This window comes from Kwoniella bestiolae, chromosome 1 (assembly GCF_000512585.2).
Source record: "Kwoniella bestiolae CBS 10118 chromosome 1, complete sequence".
NCBI classification, from domain to species: domain Eukaryota; kingdom Fungi; phylum Basidiomycota; class Tremellomycetes; order Tremellales; family Cryptococcaceae; genus Kwoniella; species Kwoniella bestiolae.
The window spans coordinates 1,521,186-1,536,780 of record NC_089241.1 but is presented as its reverse complement, the minus strand read 5'-3'; the positions used below and the strand labels follow the sequence as shown (position 1 = coordinate 1,536,780).

The 15,595-nt window shown below is 47.0% G+C and overlaps 4 protein-coding genes across 4 annotated transcripts; 3 read left to right on the top strand and 1 right to left on the bottom strand.

Annotated features, from left to right (window-relative positions):
• Positions 1-233: 233 nt before the first annotated feature.
• Positions 234-4,305, bottom strand: I302_100586 (uncharacterized protein; the record flags this gene model as incomplete). The annotated part of the gene is made up of 21 exons (XM_065869106.1): positions 234-838; positions 901-918; positions 983-1,034; positions 1,092-1,454; positions 1,534-1,548; positions 1,607-1,653; positions 1,709-1,856; positions 2,001-2,058; positions 2,120-2,196; positions 2,261-2,314; positions 2,381-2,417; positions 2,473-2,608; positions 2,668-2,743; positions 2,799-2,869; positions 2,924-2,956; positions 3,013-3,027; positions 3,091-3,160; positions 3,215-3,229; positions 3,281-3,370; positions 3,428-3,877; positions 3,928-4,305. 21 exons carry the CDS (start codon positions 4,303-4,305, stop codon positions 234-236), a joined length of 2,808 nt encoding a protein of 935 aa, XP_065725178.1.
• A 374-nt stretch (positions 4,306-4,679) lies between these two features.
• Positions 4,680-7,818, top strand: I302_100585 (uncharacterized protein; the record flags this gene model as incomplete). Its single annotated transcript, XM_019190600.1, has 15 exons — positions 4,680-4,709; positions 4,763-4,867; positions 4,929-5,023; positions 5,079-5,183; positions 5,256-5,361; positions 5,416-5,487; positions 5,549-5,581; positions 5,654-5,807; positions 5,864-5,933; positions 5,990-6,070; positions 6,132-6,506; positions 6,574-6,888; positions 6,947-7,052; positions 7,118-7,515; positions 7,608-7,818. 15 exons carry the CDS (start codon positions 4,680-4,682, stop codon positions 7,816-7,818), a joined length of 2,256 nt encoding a protein of 751 aa, XP_019047348.1.
• Positions 7,819-8,044: 226 nt separating this feature from the next.
• I302_100584 (uncharacterized protein) lies at positions 8,045-10,799 on the top strand (the record flags this gene model as incomplete). The annotated part of the gene is made up of 11 exons (XM_065869105.1): positions 8,045-8,130; positions 8,189-8,215; positions 8,277-8,749; positions 8,833-9,059; positions 9,138-9,251; positions 9,310-9,398; positions 9,456-9,567; positions 9,620-9,644; positions 9,703-9,771; positions 9,835-10,113; positions 10,216-10,799. 11 exons carry the CDS (start codon positions 8,045-8,047, stop codon positions 10,797-10,799), a joined length of 2,085 nt encoding a protein of 694 aa, XP_065725177.1.
• An 886-nt stretch (positions 10,800-11,685) lies between these two features.
• On the top strand, positions 11,686-14,687 carry I302_100583 (uncharacterized protein; the record flags this gene model as incomplete). The annotated part of the gene is made up of 11 exons (XM_019190598.1): positions 11,686-11,911; positions 11,969-12,052; positions 12,122-12,155; positions 12,218-12,256; positions 12,319-12,667; positions 12,721-13,340; positions 13,399-13,591; positions 13,648-13,731; positions 13,786-14,043; positions 14,116-14,550; positions 14,628-14,687. The coding sequence occupies 11 exons, from the start codon at positions 11,686-11,688 to the stop codon at positions 14,685-14,687; spliced, it is 2,382 nt and encodes a 793-aa protein (XP_019047346.1).
• Positions 14,688-15,595: the final 908 nt, after the last annotated feature.

Sequence of the window (15,595 nt, the reverse complement as noted above, 5' to 3'; positions counted from 1 at the left end):
AGTACGAGGTTTGGATCGTGGTTGTTGAGTTGACAGTCATGAGGTGGTTGATGGAGGGATCTCATTGAAAATACATAAATACATAAGTACATAAGAATGTCAACATACTTTTCGATTAGGTCATAGTACATATAGCTTTATAGTTCTCACTGTACATGTCATTCTGGTATGAGATAAATCATGATACTTATATGTTATGCTGGATATAAACCACAAAATTACAACACGATCAATCAATCACTATCAGATACACTGACCACCCTCTGATCATTCCAACTTTTCGGTGGGACCTGCCACCCATTCTCATCCTCTTCCAACATCCCATTCCAATCACCATACTCATCGTACACCTCATCCTCGTCATCCAGGTCGAGTTCCTCTCCCATCGAAGGGAACACATCATCATCTACATCATCTATTTTCTTCCCCTTTGCTTTCGCTCCTGCCTTAAACTTGGGTTGAGCCTTCTTCCTCTTATTGTCGATCTCTTTGAAATCGATATCAAACCATTCTCTCTCGACCCCACCTTCCTCTTCCTCCTCTTCAGACTTCTTTTTGCCTTTCCCTTTCCTCGTTGTTTTGGGTTTCGCTTTCGTCTCGGTCTTGGCTTTCTTCTTAGCGTTTCCTATGCCCTCATCGCCTTCATCCTCCAAGTCATCGTCATCCTCCCCGTCCTCTTCATCAGCTTTCCTCGCCTTCTTACCTTTCGTCTTCTTAGGTTCAGGCGCTGGGAAGGTACATTCCACTTTGACCGATCTACCAGCTTGTACATCCCCCAGTCTCAACCGGGTCAATCGAACGGCCATGTCGGAAGGTACGATGTAGACGTTTACCGAGTCTATACATTTTGGTCAACTCACATACCTTGGCAAAAATTCGCTGACTTAAACCACAACTCACATGCAGTAGCGTGATAGGCTGACAAAGATCGAAGAGGGGCTTTAGCTTTCCCCATTGATTACCTAGACACTGAATTACTCACAATCGGCTAGATAACCCAATAACACTAGGTGAATCAACAGTGCCTCCGTGTCCTGGGCAAATATAATTTCCATTAGCACCCTTCTCGCAAACAATAAAAGACCACTCACATCTTTCCCAAGGGTGATCTTCCCACCTAAACTTTCCAAATCAACCTTTTCTTTCTCCCCATTCAGTTTTCTCTTCCCCTTCTTCCCCTCTCCACCGCCTACCACTCCAAACATTCCACCTCCCAGACCTCTGACCAGGTCAGATAGATTAGCGAGTGTCACTCGTCCACCTTCATTTTGCACGTATTGAGCTACCTTGAGTATCTTCCATGTCTCAACGGTGACGTCCTTCGTGAGGATCGATGCTGGATCTCGCAGACAATTATCACATATCCCACATGTTGAAGTGGATCCGGAAGAAGACAAAAGCGCATCGGGAGCATCCCATGCTGAAGCGGATAAGTGGGCGGAGGCCGAGAAGTACTAGAAGTAAGGTAAAGTGTTAGACGACCTTTTCGGTAGAAGCACTATTATACCTACAGTCGAATCGAAGGTCACTCACTTTGGCAAACGCGACCTGATACGTAGGAAAGATTGTGAGCTATATTTCTACAGAAGGTTACTACATAGCTCACTTTTCTGCAAGTCTTGAGATCCTGAGCGAATCTCAGCATTTCTTGTACTACAAAGATCGTCAGCTGAGGAGTCTCAAAGAGCGAGCACGCTTCCAAGCTTACATTTACCGGACCCATCAACATCGCCGTAAATCAAAGAAGACAGCCTCGCGGCATCCTGGCCTCGGTAGAAAAGGACACAATCACTATCTTGACCATCTCGTCCGGCTCTCCCCGTTTCTTGATAGTACCCTTCAAGGGATTTTGACATCTAGAGTGTGCCAGGAAACCAGGTAAGCTAAATGAAGATGCCAAATGACATGCTAAGGCAAGACATACGGAATGATCTACGGAACATGATGTAAGCATTACTTTCACTTGTTGAATGAATGCACCACTTAGACTTACGGATCACATATCTCACATCCCCTTTATCTATGCCCAAGCCAAAAGCGATCGTAGCGCAGATACAGCTGGATATGCCAGATCGAGGATCAGCCTATATTTCCTTGTAACCAGGAGCGTAACACCTACTTGACCTTGCCCTCTCTCCACCTCACATGGATTCGTTCCTTCTCATAGTCCTCGACTCCCGCATGATAGATACCCGTCTATCATATCATCATATAAGGATGTCAGCTGCTTTGCAACATTTCGTCAAGCTGAACGACTTGCCTTGATGTCTCCTCCTGACCATTCTCGAAGTTCTTCAGCAACAGTCTCAGCATCCTACTCGGGTTGTCATCCACATCCATTAGTCTTATATACGCATGTCAGCAAGAGCAAGTGACATACCTTTTTACTCAAGCAGTAGATTATACCGCTCTGCCCGCTGCGACGTACAAGTCAGCTTTCTTGCTTTAGTGGGTCTATTCCCATTGACCTACGGATGATTCTTCTGGATCCAATCGCCCATCGCTGCAATAGCTGATTTCGCATTTGATGGTTTCGGTAAGACCTTGTAATGGAGATTTGGTCGGAATAAAGGAGCAGAGAAGAACACTGTTCCCGTTGTCTTTGCGGCTATACGAGATGACGTTAACCATACGCTCTTTACCTCTGGCATTGGTAGTATAGCTTACCTCTTCCATCAGTAATGGGACCGAGACGAAGAATCTTCAGAAGATCGGGAAGCGTCTTCGAGCTGAGTGTGGCCGTCTGCACACGCTGTATCAGCTTATAATGTCGAAACGTATGCAGTTAGCTGACTCACTACTGCCTGTATGGGTACTCTCGGAAACAGAGTTTTAAGCATTGACAGCTTCTTGTAGTCAGGTCGAAAGTCTATGAGATAACGTTAGCTAAGCTATACAACTTCGTACAAAGGCTTCAGCTCACCATGACCAAGTTGACTACAGCAATGCGCCTCGTCTGTCATTGTCATCATTATCAGCTATGATTCCGCGGGTTTGTATCTGTTAGCTCACCAATGACAAATCGTCCTGAAAACGGTGATTAGTTAGCTTCACGGCCTGGAAAAGAGAGGATGTATAGATCAGGCTTACTCAATCTACCATTCTCATTAACCTTTTCCAATGTCGATATCAGCCGTTTAGATTTGGATACTTTTTCTGGCTATTTCACCATATCAGCTTCGCGTTCGCTATCACTGAGTGCGTGCTAGCTGACCGTAACGTAACAAAGCTACGGGTGATATCAGCTTGGATGCCCTCCCGAAAGACAAAAGGTACATACCCTTATTTCCTTCCCACCCCTCGAAGAACCAGATTCCATCCTTTCGTAAATCTCATTCTGCTCTGAGGTAGATGTGGCTCCAGTCATCATCTTTCATATGGTTCATCAGCTTTGCATATCAAGATGTGAGCATCAAAGCTGACTTACGACGCATTCTACTCCAATCTCCTTCATCGCCCTAACCTGATCCCATATTAATGCCAACAGCGGACTGATGACGATCGTCAATCCCCTTCCCATCACAGCCGGTAATTGGTATGTCAAACTCTTTCCTCCTCCCGTAGGCATCACACAGACTATATCCCTTCCATCAACCGCAGCGTTGATCACTCCCTCTTGACATAATCTAAATTCGTTGAGTTGGAATACGCTTTCGAGAGTCTGCGTGATCTTTTGGGAATAGACAAAGGTGGTGGATTGGTAGTCTATCAATCCTGATGATACTTTGTTACCGGGGTGAGTAGAAATGGTGGACGTATGGGACGATTTGGGTATATTGTTCGCTTTTCGCAATTGATTCTCTAGCTGTCTTCGTTCCGAGGTGAGAGAGGTGTGTAATTCTTGGAGGGGTCGGATTTGAGCTTCAACATCTTTGATCTATGATAAACATCAGCAATGCACCGAAGAGCGAGGAGAAAGAAGCTTACTTCCTTGTCCAGCTTCGATAAAGCCACTTGTATAGCTTCCCTCGCTTTCATATCTACCGATGTTCCTCCTGGCTCCTCATACTTTATTTCACTCTCTAACCTCTTCCCTCCGGACCCATATCGTGAAAATCCATTTATAGGTGGTCTACTCCCACTTGACTGAGCTATAGGTAAGTCATCATCGTCGTCGCTGTCTATCATGATGAGCTCGGTGTTAGAGTTATTACGAGATGAGGATGGTTGATTGAATGGTATAGGCGAGTGAGAGGAGGAAGGGTGGCGAGAGGAAGATGCTTGATTTTGGCTTTGGCCTTGACCTTGTCCAATGAAGGAAGGTCGAAGTGTGAGTCGGTCCGAATAGATGGGAGAGCCGGACATGTTTCACGAGGGAAGGATACTGAGGTTATCAGTACAGAAAGATGACTCGGGTGATGGTTGTCTTCCTCAGGTCATATCATTGAGCTAGTGATTATGAGAGTATGATGATGTGCAGGAGATGGAAGTGGAAGACGAGGTAAGTGCATAAAATCAAAAGTCAACCGATATCTTTCATCTTTACGCGTATCTTTCTCATGTTGACACGCCACGTGGTAGTTAGATCACGTGACTCAACCGCAATCCACTGTTTTTTCTGTGAGTGCTTTTCCTTGTGATCTCCACCGATCAGTTGGTAGGATTAGCTATTTACATGATCAAGCAGCGACAAGATCCATCTGACACTGCATCAACAACCCAAAAGGAAGAAAACAAAGATGGGTAAACCAAGAGGAAAGAAACCAGCTGTGAGCTCAGCTTCCGTTATGCCCAATGTGACGAGCTGACCTTTCCTTGATAGCGTGGAGGTGCCGCCAGGACCCAAAACCGAGACGATAGACAGAGCGATTGGAATTCCTTCGTCGGGGCCGACAAGAGCAATCCCGCATTTGAAGAGTACTACAAGGTCAGCTGTCTACCATCTCTTCGAGTGGGATCTCAAGACTGATATGCTGCATCCATTTTAGGCGCAAGGTATCGTTCCCGAAGGAGAATGGACAAATTTCTTGGAATCATTGAAACAGGAATTGCCCGTGACATTCAGAGTCACAGGCTCAAGAGCGTAAGCTGAAAATCGCAGGAGTAATTGATCAACATCCAGCTCACTGATCTCATAGTCATGCCGAGACCATTAACGATATCATCAAGAATACCTATGTCCCAAATATGCAGAATGTTGAATTTGAGGGTAGGAAGTATGAGCCTCCCTCTCAGTTATCTTGGTAAGTTGCCTACTTCGTCAAGAGGAATTCTTAGGACACCAGAAGAACCAAGCTGATAGTATCATTTGTTAGGTACCCTGGTCAATTAGCTTGGCAAGTTGATGCTCCCAAACGGGTAGTTAGGAAGACAGAACCTTTCAAGAACTTCCAACGGTTCTTGGTCGGTGAGACTGAGGTAGTGAGTATTGCTAGATCACTCTTCCACAAGTCAACAGCTAATATTGGTATGCAGGGAAACTTGAGTAGACAAGAAGCTGTATCAATGATCCCTCCTCTTTTCTTGGACGTTGAACCTCATCATGTGGTAAGTCATCTTCTATTCAATTGCCTATGTGAGGCGTCATACTGATTAATCTGTTTCGTAGTGCTTGGACATGTGTGCCGCTCCCGGATCCAAGGTAAGTTAGCCTTTGCGTTACCCACTCTAAGGCAGAAGGCAGAGGTAGAAAGCTAATTCACATCCCTTATAGACTGCTCAAATCATCGAAGCCCTCAATCCTCATCATACCGCATCCACTGGTCTTCTTATCGCCAACGACTCTGACTACAAGCGAACTCACATGCTTGTTCACCAGACTGGTAGAATGCCAAGTAGAGGATTGATAGTGACCAACTTTGATGCTTGTGAGTGATCTGTCATGGTTTACGTCCGGTAGCACTGAGCTGACGGCGGTCTGCAGCTATGTTCCCTTCGATCAAGCTCAATGAAGGCAAACAACTTCAGTTTGATAGAATCTTGGCTGATGTACCGTGAGCTACATGTCCAATGCGTATCAGAAGCAGGCTGACATAACTGTTGCACACAGATGCAGCGGTGATGGAACGTTGAGGAAGAACCTTGAGATCTGGGGCAAATGGGGTGCAGCAGATGGAAACAGTCTTCATCTGTGAGTTTCCTCATTGCATGTTTCTCCCATAGCATTGCAGCTGATTGCAGATTGAGCGTAGTCTGCAATTGCGTATCCTTGAAAGAGCTATGAACATGTTAAAACCCGGTGGTCGACTCGTCTACTCTACATGTTCTTTCAACCCTGCAGAGGACGAAGCTGTCATCTCAGCTGCATTGAACAACAAGGCCGGCAAATTCCATATCGTCGATGTCTCTTCTCAATTACCTCACCTCAAGCGAAGACCAGGTATATCAAGCTGGAAAGTGGGTAGTCAACCTCAGTCAAACGGTAAACAGTTAGTATGGTATGATTCCTTCGAGGACTACAGGGAAGCTGTCAAGAAGGGTGATGAGAAGGAGAATGATAGAGGTAAAGGTTTACCTAAGACTCTGTGGCCTCCTGCCAATGCCGCGGAGTTGAATCTGGATAGATGGTAAGTCCCTCGTGATACTCTCCTGCATCCCAAAAAAGAGATTGTAAGCTGAAATGTATGATGGCAGTATGCGACTCCTCCCTCACGACCAAAACACTGGAGGGTTCTTCGTATGTGTTTTGGAGAAAAAGGCTGCACCAGCATCAGAAGCCACTTCATCATCACTCAAACGACCTGCAGCTTCACCACCCCCTACGACCGAGACCAAGCGAGCTCGCGAGAAATCCCCTGAACCCGGATCATCCCTTGCTCCTACTGAGGCTACCCCTGCTCCCGCCGCTGCTGCTAAACCCGAAGGAAAGAAGGAGAAGAGGGATCTGACTTTTAGGGAAGATCCTTTGTCTTATGTCGATCCTGAGCACGCCGAGGTGAAGAGTATCATGTGAGCAATCCTGTCTTGACTGATAGAGATATTGAGCTGATTTCGTTTTGTCCCTCAGTGAACGATTCAAGTTCAAGGATACTTTCCCTCGTAATAACTTGATGGTAAGAAACGATTACGGAGACCCATTGAGAACGATATACATGACCAATGACATCGTCAAGGTCAGTACATGCTCGTCTTTGTTCTCTACATCGTCCAGTACTGAACAGAATGCTCGGGAATATAGGAGATCATCCAGAACAACGATTACACTCGCTTGAGAATCGTATCAGCAGGAGTAAAGTGTTTCGCCCGACAAGATTCCTCGCAACGTACTGAGATACGATGTAAATGGCGTACACCCATTGACGGTATCCTAGAGGTCTTGCCTCACGTAGGGGAAGGAGTGGTCATTTCAGCTGGTTTAGCGGAATTGAGAGTATTGCTGGAAGATCATTATCCACCTTTGGAGACTTTTGCGGATGGACCTTGGAAGACGACCTTGACGGAACGAGATATGGGATGTGAAGTTGTGAGATTTGAGGCTGGGAAGATGGCTGGTGGAGAATTGGCATTACCTATGTACCTTCCTGTGTGGAAGGCTAAGATGAGTTTGAGCTTGATGATTGATAAGCGCGAGAAGAGGTGAGTTGGATCTCTGTATAGGTTTCCACAGATGCGAACGTGGGAGGAAACGACGACACACCCGGTTGCTGATCTTCTGTGATTGTGCGTAGTATCCTGTCTTTGAGGACATTCGGCGAAGACATATGTAAACCCCCACCCCCTCAGAAAGACATAAACAAGAAACCCGAAGATGTTGGCACCCTCAAGGCCGAGGGAGAAGTTGAGGAAGTCCCCGTGAAAGAGGGAGAGGGAGATGCGGGTATCGCATTGGCTGGGGAAGTTGCTCAAGGTGATATAGTAGTTGATGCGAAGGACGAGTAGAAGCTGCATTACACTTGTCTTACATGTTATATGCATCTCATATGTTTTGCTAGGTTGGTGTGCCTGACGAAACGGGTAAATCCGAGAGGAGTGATGGCGTGCGAGATAACAGATGAGAGATAGGAAAAACATCACAATCTTGTTGACAAATCGAAAGCGGATGAGATGGTAATTCTATGCATCATTGTATCACCGATAGCTCACGTTTTATTTGGTATACTCTTGAATGAACGAGCTATACGCCCCGCAAGAAGCAGGACCATCAAGTGCAGGGGAGAGGCTGATAGTGAAGCGACGGAGGACGGTGAAAGCGTGAGCTGCGGTCTCGTTTTCATCTGTTTTGTATAACATGCTGAGTGTGCCATGGTAGATGCGATAGATGTAGATCAGTGCGAAGGTGAGATTCTAAGCATACTACCCCTCAGACCGATCTCATGCTGACCACGCGATGGACATAGCCGATGTCAACGAATCGAACACAACTCTAATAGGTGTACGAGATGTACCAGACTTTCAGCCGAATGTACGACCACCCAACCATCAAGATCACTATCCATACCCACAACCACAGCATCAATACATGAGAACCTGCATGAATCATCTAGCTACAACAACAATACCTCGACCGAAATTCCCAAAAGATCGTCTATCCCCATACCTCCATCTTTTAACGATACCTCAACCTCAAACTTAGAGACCCCAATACACCACAGCATCTCACTTTCCGCTCACCTGGCTACTGAACCCCGTATACTCGGCTTCACGAGTCTATCCAGCCTGAGAGACGAGATTGCCGTATCGTACGGACAGAGGGGCCACGAAGATCAGCGAAAAGGAGATGAAAGGGATGTAATACCTGGAAGAGGAGGGGGGATAAGGAGGGAGATCAAGTTGAGTGAGAGGGAATTGAGCTTGAGCGTGATTGAGCAGTGTGAGTTTATTTCCTTACTATCTCAAACTTGAACCGACCTCTAGGGGTATCGATGACCTCCTGACGATGTTGATGTATCGCAGTACTATCAGATTTCGCAACCCACATCTCACCGCTCAATCCCATCTTACTTTCCCATGAGATATTCTCCCCATCTCGAATGTCAGTAATAACCATCTCGTCCGTCTGTGCCGTCGCGTCCCTGTCGAGGACGGTTCCTACCTCTGTATTTCTAGCGGCGAAGAATCGGTTGGTGGATTTGCTGGATCAGAGCGATGTATTGAAAGTAGCTAGTGTAGCTAATATCCAGGCGAGTAGGGCTCCTCTATACTCAATCCCGGAGGAGAAGAGAGAGATGAAGCTGACGGTAAGGTTTTTGATGAATTAGGCTCTTCTCATAGCTACGTCTAAAGCTGAGCTTCTGATGAATGAACGGCAAAGCTCGGGCGGATCATTGTCGTTTCAGAGATGTAGTTCGGCGGTACGTATGGCTCAGGAATTGGTGAGTTCTCCGGCCACCCTAATCATCCAGACCAACCTGCTGAAAATCAGGTTGATAGGGCCTTCATCGCGCCGATATTGATTTTCCACCTGATATCAACATGCGACGGAGGAGCGCATGGAGGTCGTGTCTCATAGCGGATCGATGGTACGTTCCCCTTCCCCTCTCATGCGATTTTGGCTGATCTCGGAATGATTGCGACAGGCTGGCAGCAGGGTATGGTCTACCGCAGATAATCGATCTGGACGATTGTGATGATGTTTCCGGTGGGATGGAGACGGACCCTCAAATGATCTTGCAGCAGGAGCTGTACAGTGTGAGTCTGTACTACCAATGATCTGTCATGGAAACTGACTAGTACAATGCAGGTAAGCACCCTACTAGGCAGAGTATGTGAGTGTGACGTTCAATCCCAAGGCTGGTACATCAGAGCACTAACGGCATGATACAGTGAAAGAGATATACACTCCGAAGATACTAGCTCGGACCAATGATGATCGGATAGAAGGGTTGATCATGGGTAAGTGCAGATCCATCTTTCTCTTGCCAACAAACATGTACCTGATAACCTACACTTCTCCAGCGATCGATCACTGTCGCTCTCACGTACATGAAATCCTACGCTTTACCCCTACGTCCGAGGTAGGAAGTGTAGTTTTCGAATTATCCATTCTCACCGTCGAAGCATTGTTTCTGAGGGGAGTAACTAGTACCAAGATCCGACGTCCACCTCATGTGACGTATAGACCTAGTCCAGGGAGGTGGAAAGGTATCTCAGAGAGGGCGCAGAAGTTGGTACAGTGGATCGAAGAAAAGGGAGATTGGTTGTTGGATACTTCGCGGATAGGGCTGTACGGTTTGAGTGAGTGTTCTCTATTGCCTTGTCGGTTACGACAGCTCCTACTTCTTCTGACGGATAAAAACATATCTGGGCGCTTATGCTGACCTCGTAATGCACGCTTAGCATTCTGCAGTTTGATGATGTTCCGCGATCACACTCAAACCCATTCACCGACCGCCCTGCAAGGCTTACAACTAGCATCAAAAGCTACCACCCGATGGGCGGAGGGGAATAGTGAGATGACATATATGACCAGGGGAAGGAAGAACCACGCTCAGATCATCAAGACGTTGTATGTGGTAGCTAGAGATGGGGTCGTGGGGAGAAGTGCAGATACCACGGCAGGCGAGAGAATACATGTCGTTTCTCCCTTGGCTGAGGGGAAAAACAAATCTACCACGTACACCACCCACCCATCACCGCCTACATCGCCTGGATCCATACCGATAGCTCTGCCGGCTTCGATACCCACCGAGCTTGAAGTTGGACAATCCCTCTTAAAGCTGACCGAGCCCAGGCGTCCTGTAATGATACAATCTGAACAAGAACAAAGCGACGTCCCCTCAGTGGGGTCCGAACCATTCCCCTTATTTGGCTTAGGCGTGGACGCAAATACCGAGGAGATGGCTTGGTCCATGCCTGCTATGGATAATTGGTTATCTGAGATATTGGAGGGTGAAGCTAGTGGAGCGGGATGGACTTTTTGACCGATTCATATTGAGAAGTAATCTGAGGGTCTGTGTGTGTGTGCGTGTGCCAATGATGTACATTGTGCTTGATGGATGATGTAGATAGATGTGATACTTAGACCAGGAACATTGATGAATCATGCTGATCTGCAAACAGTCTAAGCTAGATCACGCCAGATATTGACATTCAATGATGTGTTGTATTCGGGACAGGCCGGTCAAGTAAGCTTGAATATTGGCTAAAACGGTCAAAGCCGTATGGTGCGAGAACGCCAAGAACCTGGCAGCTTCGTGACAATACGTGCTCTTATCGCCTGTCCAGCTCCTAAGAGCGGGTCGGTTTGGTTCACAAGTAGGTATCGATCCAACACGGACTATCCCCCCTCCCTGCCCTTCGCTCGCTCGCATAATCACAGTACTTCGTTTGCGCCGGCGCATCAATGGGTTCCGGATTATTGGTAAAAAAACAATCGCGTGATCGACGCCAAATGATTTCAGCTCAGCTCAGGTGAATTTCCACAGTTCTTCCGTCGTTTCCCTTGTTCCTCCGACTTTCATCGTGGGAGTGCAATAGAACGATGGCACCATCGCGGAGAACCGAGATATGGAGGAGAGCTTGGGGATTAAACCTAGGCCGGGTTTAAGATACGGAGCCGGGAGTTTACCACGCGATTACTAACGACTATCACGACAATTGACAGATTGAAAACAATCTTTTTGGTTGTATTTGATTTTCTTTTCGCTGATATGCGATACCACATCAAGAGGTCATTTATACACATATAATGAGGTTGAAGTATCTTTCGGCTGATGTGTTCCTACTCACCTCAAGGATACCTATAGATAGGAAGAAGATACAATACTGAAGGGATTGACTCCTTCTTTAGTCGATTGATCTCACACGATGAACCAAACAGAGGTAGTCCCCGCTCTACCCTCCCAACCAGGCGCTGAGCTTCCACCTCATGCGCATGCTCCGCCAGACCTGCAGGACGAACTGCGAGAAGCCTCATTGGAGGATATCCCCGACGATAAGAGCGATAATGATAAGGATCTGAAGCTTGACGAAGCGGAGTTGCGAGCACAGTATGAGAGGGAGTTGCAGAATGGTCAGGTCGTCATTCGTGATGGTGAGTTGAATCATGCCTTCGACGAGATTATGGGATGCTGAGTCTATTGGTGTGTAGGTAATGATGTTGCTAGATATGTGGTTTCGACGCAGGATGATGGTGATCCTGCTTTGACTTTTAGGTCTTTTGTCATTGGATCTGGTGAGTCGCCCTACATCAAGCATCTCCCAAACATCAACGAATCCGCTAATGTGGTCCGTGTATCTATAGGTCTGACCGCGTTGGCAGCTTGCATCAATCAAATGTACGTTTTCGACCCCCTTTGACCTCTATCTACAAAGTGTCATGCTCACTCCCCGAAAACAGTTATTTCTATAAACCCGTATCGGTTTCCTTCGACTCCATGTAAGTGCAATATGGTCGCCAATTTATGCTCTGCCCAGAAAGAAAGCTAATCTCCACCCCAGCTTCCTCGTCTTGATCGCCTACATCCTAGGAAACGCCTGGGCCCTAGCGCTCCCAACGAGATCTTCTATCGAAAAAAGGCTCCCCAGCCAAGCCTCCTGGCTCGGTCCCATTGTCCACTTTATTAACCCAGGAAGGACGTTCGGTCTCAAGGAGCACGCGATCGCTTCGATCATGTCGACCTCTTCGGGCAACGGAGCGGAGGCTGTTCAGGTCTTCGCCGCGGAGAAGCTGTACTATGCCAATCCATCTGGTAAAGCCGTGGCTATCCTTACTGTCTTTTCAGCTTCTATACTGGGGTACGGTCTCGTCGGATTGATGAGGTCTATCATCATCCACCCTTCACAGATGGTATGTCCACCGCTTCATCCAACCTTAGGGCTTGACTGACGATGGGGTGTTAGGTATGGTGGAAATCCCTTCCGATGGTATCGATCTACCAGACGCTTCATAGAGATACCAAAGGAATGAACAAACGGCGAGTCAAGATGTTCGCCTGGACCTCTATCGGAGCATTCATCTGGGAACCATTCGCCTCGTACATCTGGCCATGGGTGAACGGTATCTCCATACCATGCTTGGCATCGATGCATGCGCCCACAAAACCCCGAACAATCATCAAGAATATCTTTGGCGGGGCCAACTCCAACGAGGGACAGGGTATACTAAGCATCTCACTGGACTGGCAATACGTCACATCGAAGTATATGGCACTTCCCCTCATCCAACAGGCCAACACCTGGGTCGGACTGGTCATCTCCTACTTTATGTGTCTGGTGCTGTATTACGGTAATGCCTGGAATGCCAAACACCTCAATTTTATGAGTACCAGTCTGTTCAACGAGAAGACCGGAAAGGCATATAACCAATCGGCAGTTTTCGACCACAACAATCGACTTATTGTCGGTGCATTGGAGAAGCAGGGTCTACCCAGGTTGACAGCTACGAATATATGGTACAACCTCGTTGCCATGATGGCTATTGGAGCTTTGATTACCCACATTTCCCTGTTCTACGGCAAACAGTAAGTGTAGCATGGACTTGTCAGTGAAGGGAACAGATGCTAAGGCGGGGCTCAACAGGATCGTCAAGAGTGTTAAAGAGGCTCGAGAGGGCTCTGAGACCGATCCGCACTATATCGTCATGAAGAAGAATTACAGGCAAGTGCCGCTGTGGTGGTACGTCGCTGTACTGGCTATTGGGTTCACAATGGGTATGATCGCTGTCTGTATCGGACATACTGGAATGACCTGGTGGAGTTACCTTGTCGCTTTGGTAGGTCCACTTTCATTGTGCTGTAAGGGATGTCAGCTAACTCGAGGGATTTATAGGGCCTAGGATTCGTTATAACCCCCTTTTCTCTAATCCTCTATGGTCTTTTGGGAACTTCTGTCGCTACAAACAATATCTCCAAAGTAAGTCTTGCTGTCCCAACACATATCTGGGATCATGCTGATATCGATTCGCAGATGCTTGCCGGTGCTGTCCTTCCCGGTCGACCAGTCGCCAATCTATACTTCTCAATGTTCTCCCACGAAGTCACTGTACTAGCTGTCTTCCTCGCTGAGGATTTGAAGCTCTCTCAATACTTGAAGATCAGTTATCGAACCATGTTCATATGTCAGACTTATTCAAGTCTGCTGGGAGCAGTGCTCAACTACGTCATGATGGATACTATTACCACGCACAAGCGGGATATCTTACTGGACCCCACGGGATCGCAGATCGTAAGCTCCTTCTCGTCTTTGTCTTTGTCTTGAGTATCCTGCATAATACTGACAGATATATCCATAACCCAGTGGTCCGGTGTCGGGGTCCAATCCCTCAACTCCAACGCCGTCACATGGTCATTGGCCAAATACGTCTACACCTTCAACAACGACGGATACGGTATAATCCCCCTTGGTCTCCTGATCGGAGCATGTATCCCCGTGATCCACTGGCTCATCTCTAGGAAATACGAAAAGATCGGTCCAATAACCGTATCAAAGGTTGTCACTCCCGTCATCCTCGTCAGCTCAGCTGTGACATACGCTGGATCAACGTCGGTACAGACCTCTCGGATTTTGACGGGTCTGTTCTCCCAGTGGTACATGCGATTACGGAACCCAGCTTGGTTCGGTAGATACAATTATATTGTTGGGGGTGGATTGGATGCGGGGGCGAAGGTCATGATGTTCATTTTGACTTTTGCTGTGAATGGCGGTGGAGGGTCCGAAGTTGAATTTCCTACGGTGAGTGTGCATAAATTACTTAACACCGATTCTCGGGGAAAGGGAATGTAGCTGATGTTGCTTTGATTGGGGTATAGTGGTGGGGTAATCCCAAGACTAGCTCAAAGCAGTATGCCGATTACTGCGGTACTGGATAGATCATACAGTTAGTTGGGGGACATTGATATCTATGTAGAGTGATGATTATGATCGTGTAGATTTATTATCTTTCTTGATAGATTGGCTAGATCGCCATCAAGTGTTATATTGGCTTTGGGTTTAGATATGTTGAGTGTAGATCAGAGCGTTTGATGAATTTGGTGTATGCTGCCATCTAGTCGTGCTGTCCAGGCGATGTGATATTCATTGGCTCGAATCATCGTAGCGCATGACGTATCCATCCATCCAGCGCTCTTTAGTCCACCAAGAAATAGATTCACCTATGTGCGTAGAGGATGATGCCCAATCGTCACGTCATGTGAATCAAGATTTCCTTTCCTTTGTGTGAGCTGTATAACGCGTGATGCGTGATGCGGTGGACTAATGGCAGGAGGGAACACTGATTGATTGCCTTTGATCTGTGGATCCACAATCACTTCCACATTTCACATATCCAGTTGATTGAAAGGAGAGCTATGATGCAACTGAGAGGACTAAGGAGGTCTCGACCTTTTTTTCCCTTTTGTTCGCTTACGTTTGTGTGTTTGATTATCTGATATGAATCGAGGCTAGGCTACATTCAACGCATCGATGGAACACTGCGACTATGCTATGCTGTACTCGTACAAGTGTCGGAATAGCACCACCACTACTGTAATCACGTCGACGTGTTTTGAATGAATAACTGATCAACTCTAATGAAATAACCTTTGGGTGGTTATTCATTTATTACGAGAATACAAATCCAAAAATGCAGAGAAGTGGGGCGATGATGCCAAGTGCACAGTGGTGTGTGGTGTACTCGGTCTGCGGCCGAACAAAAGAAAGGGTTGATCCAAAGGAGTACCTTGCGTCTTACCCTTAAAGCCCGGTTCACCTGTACACCTACACAGTCTAATTTGATCCC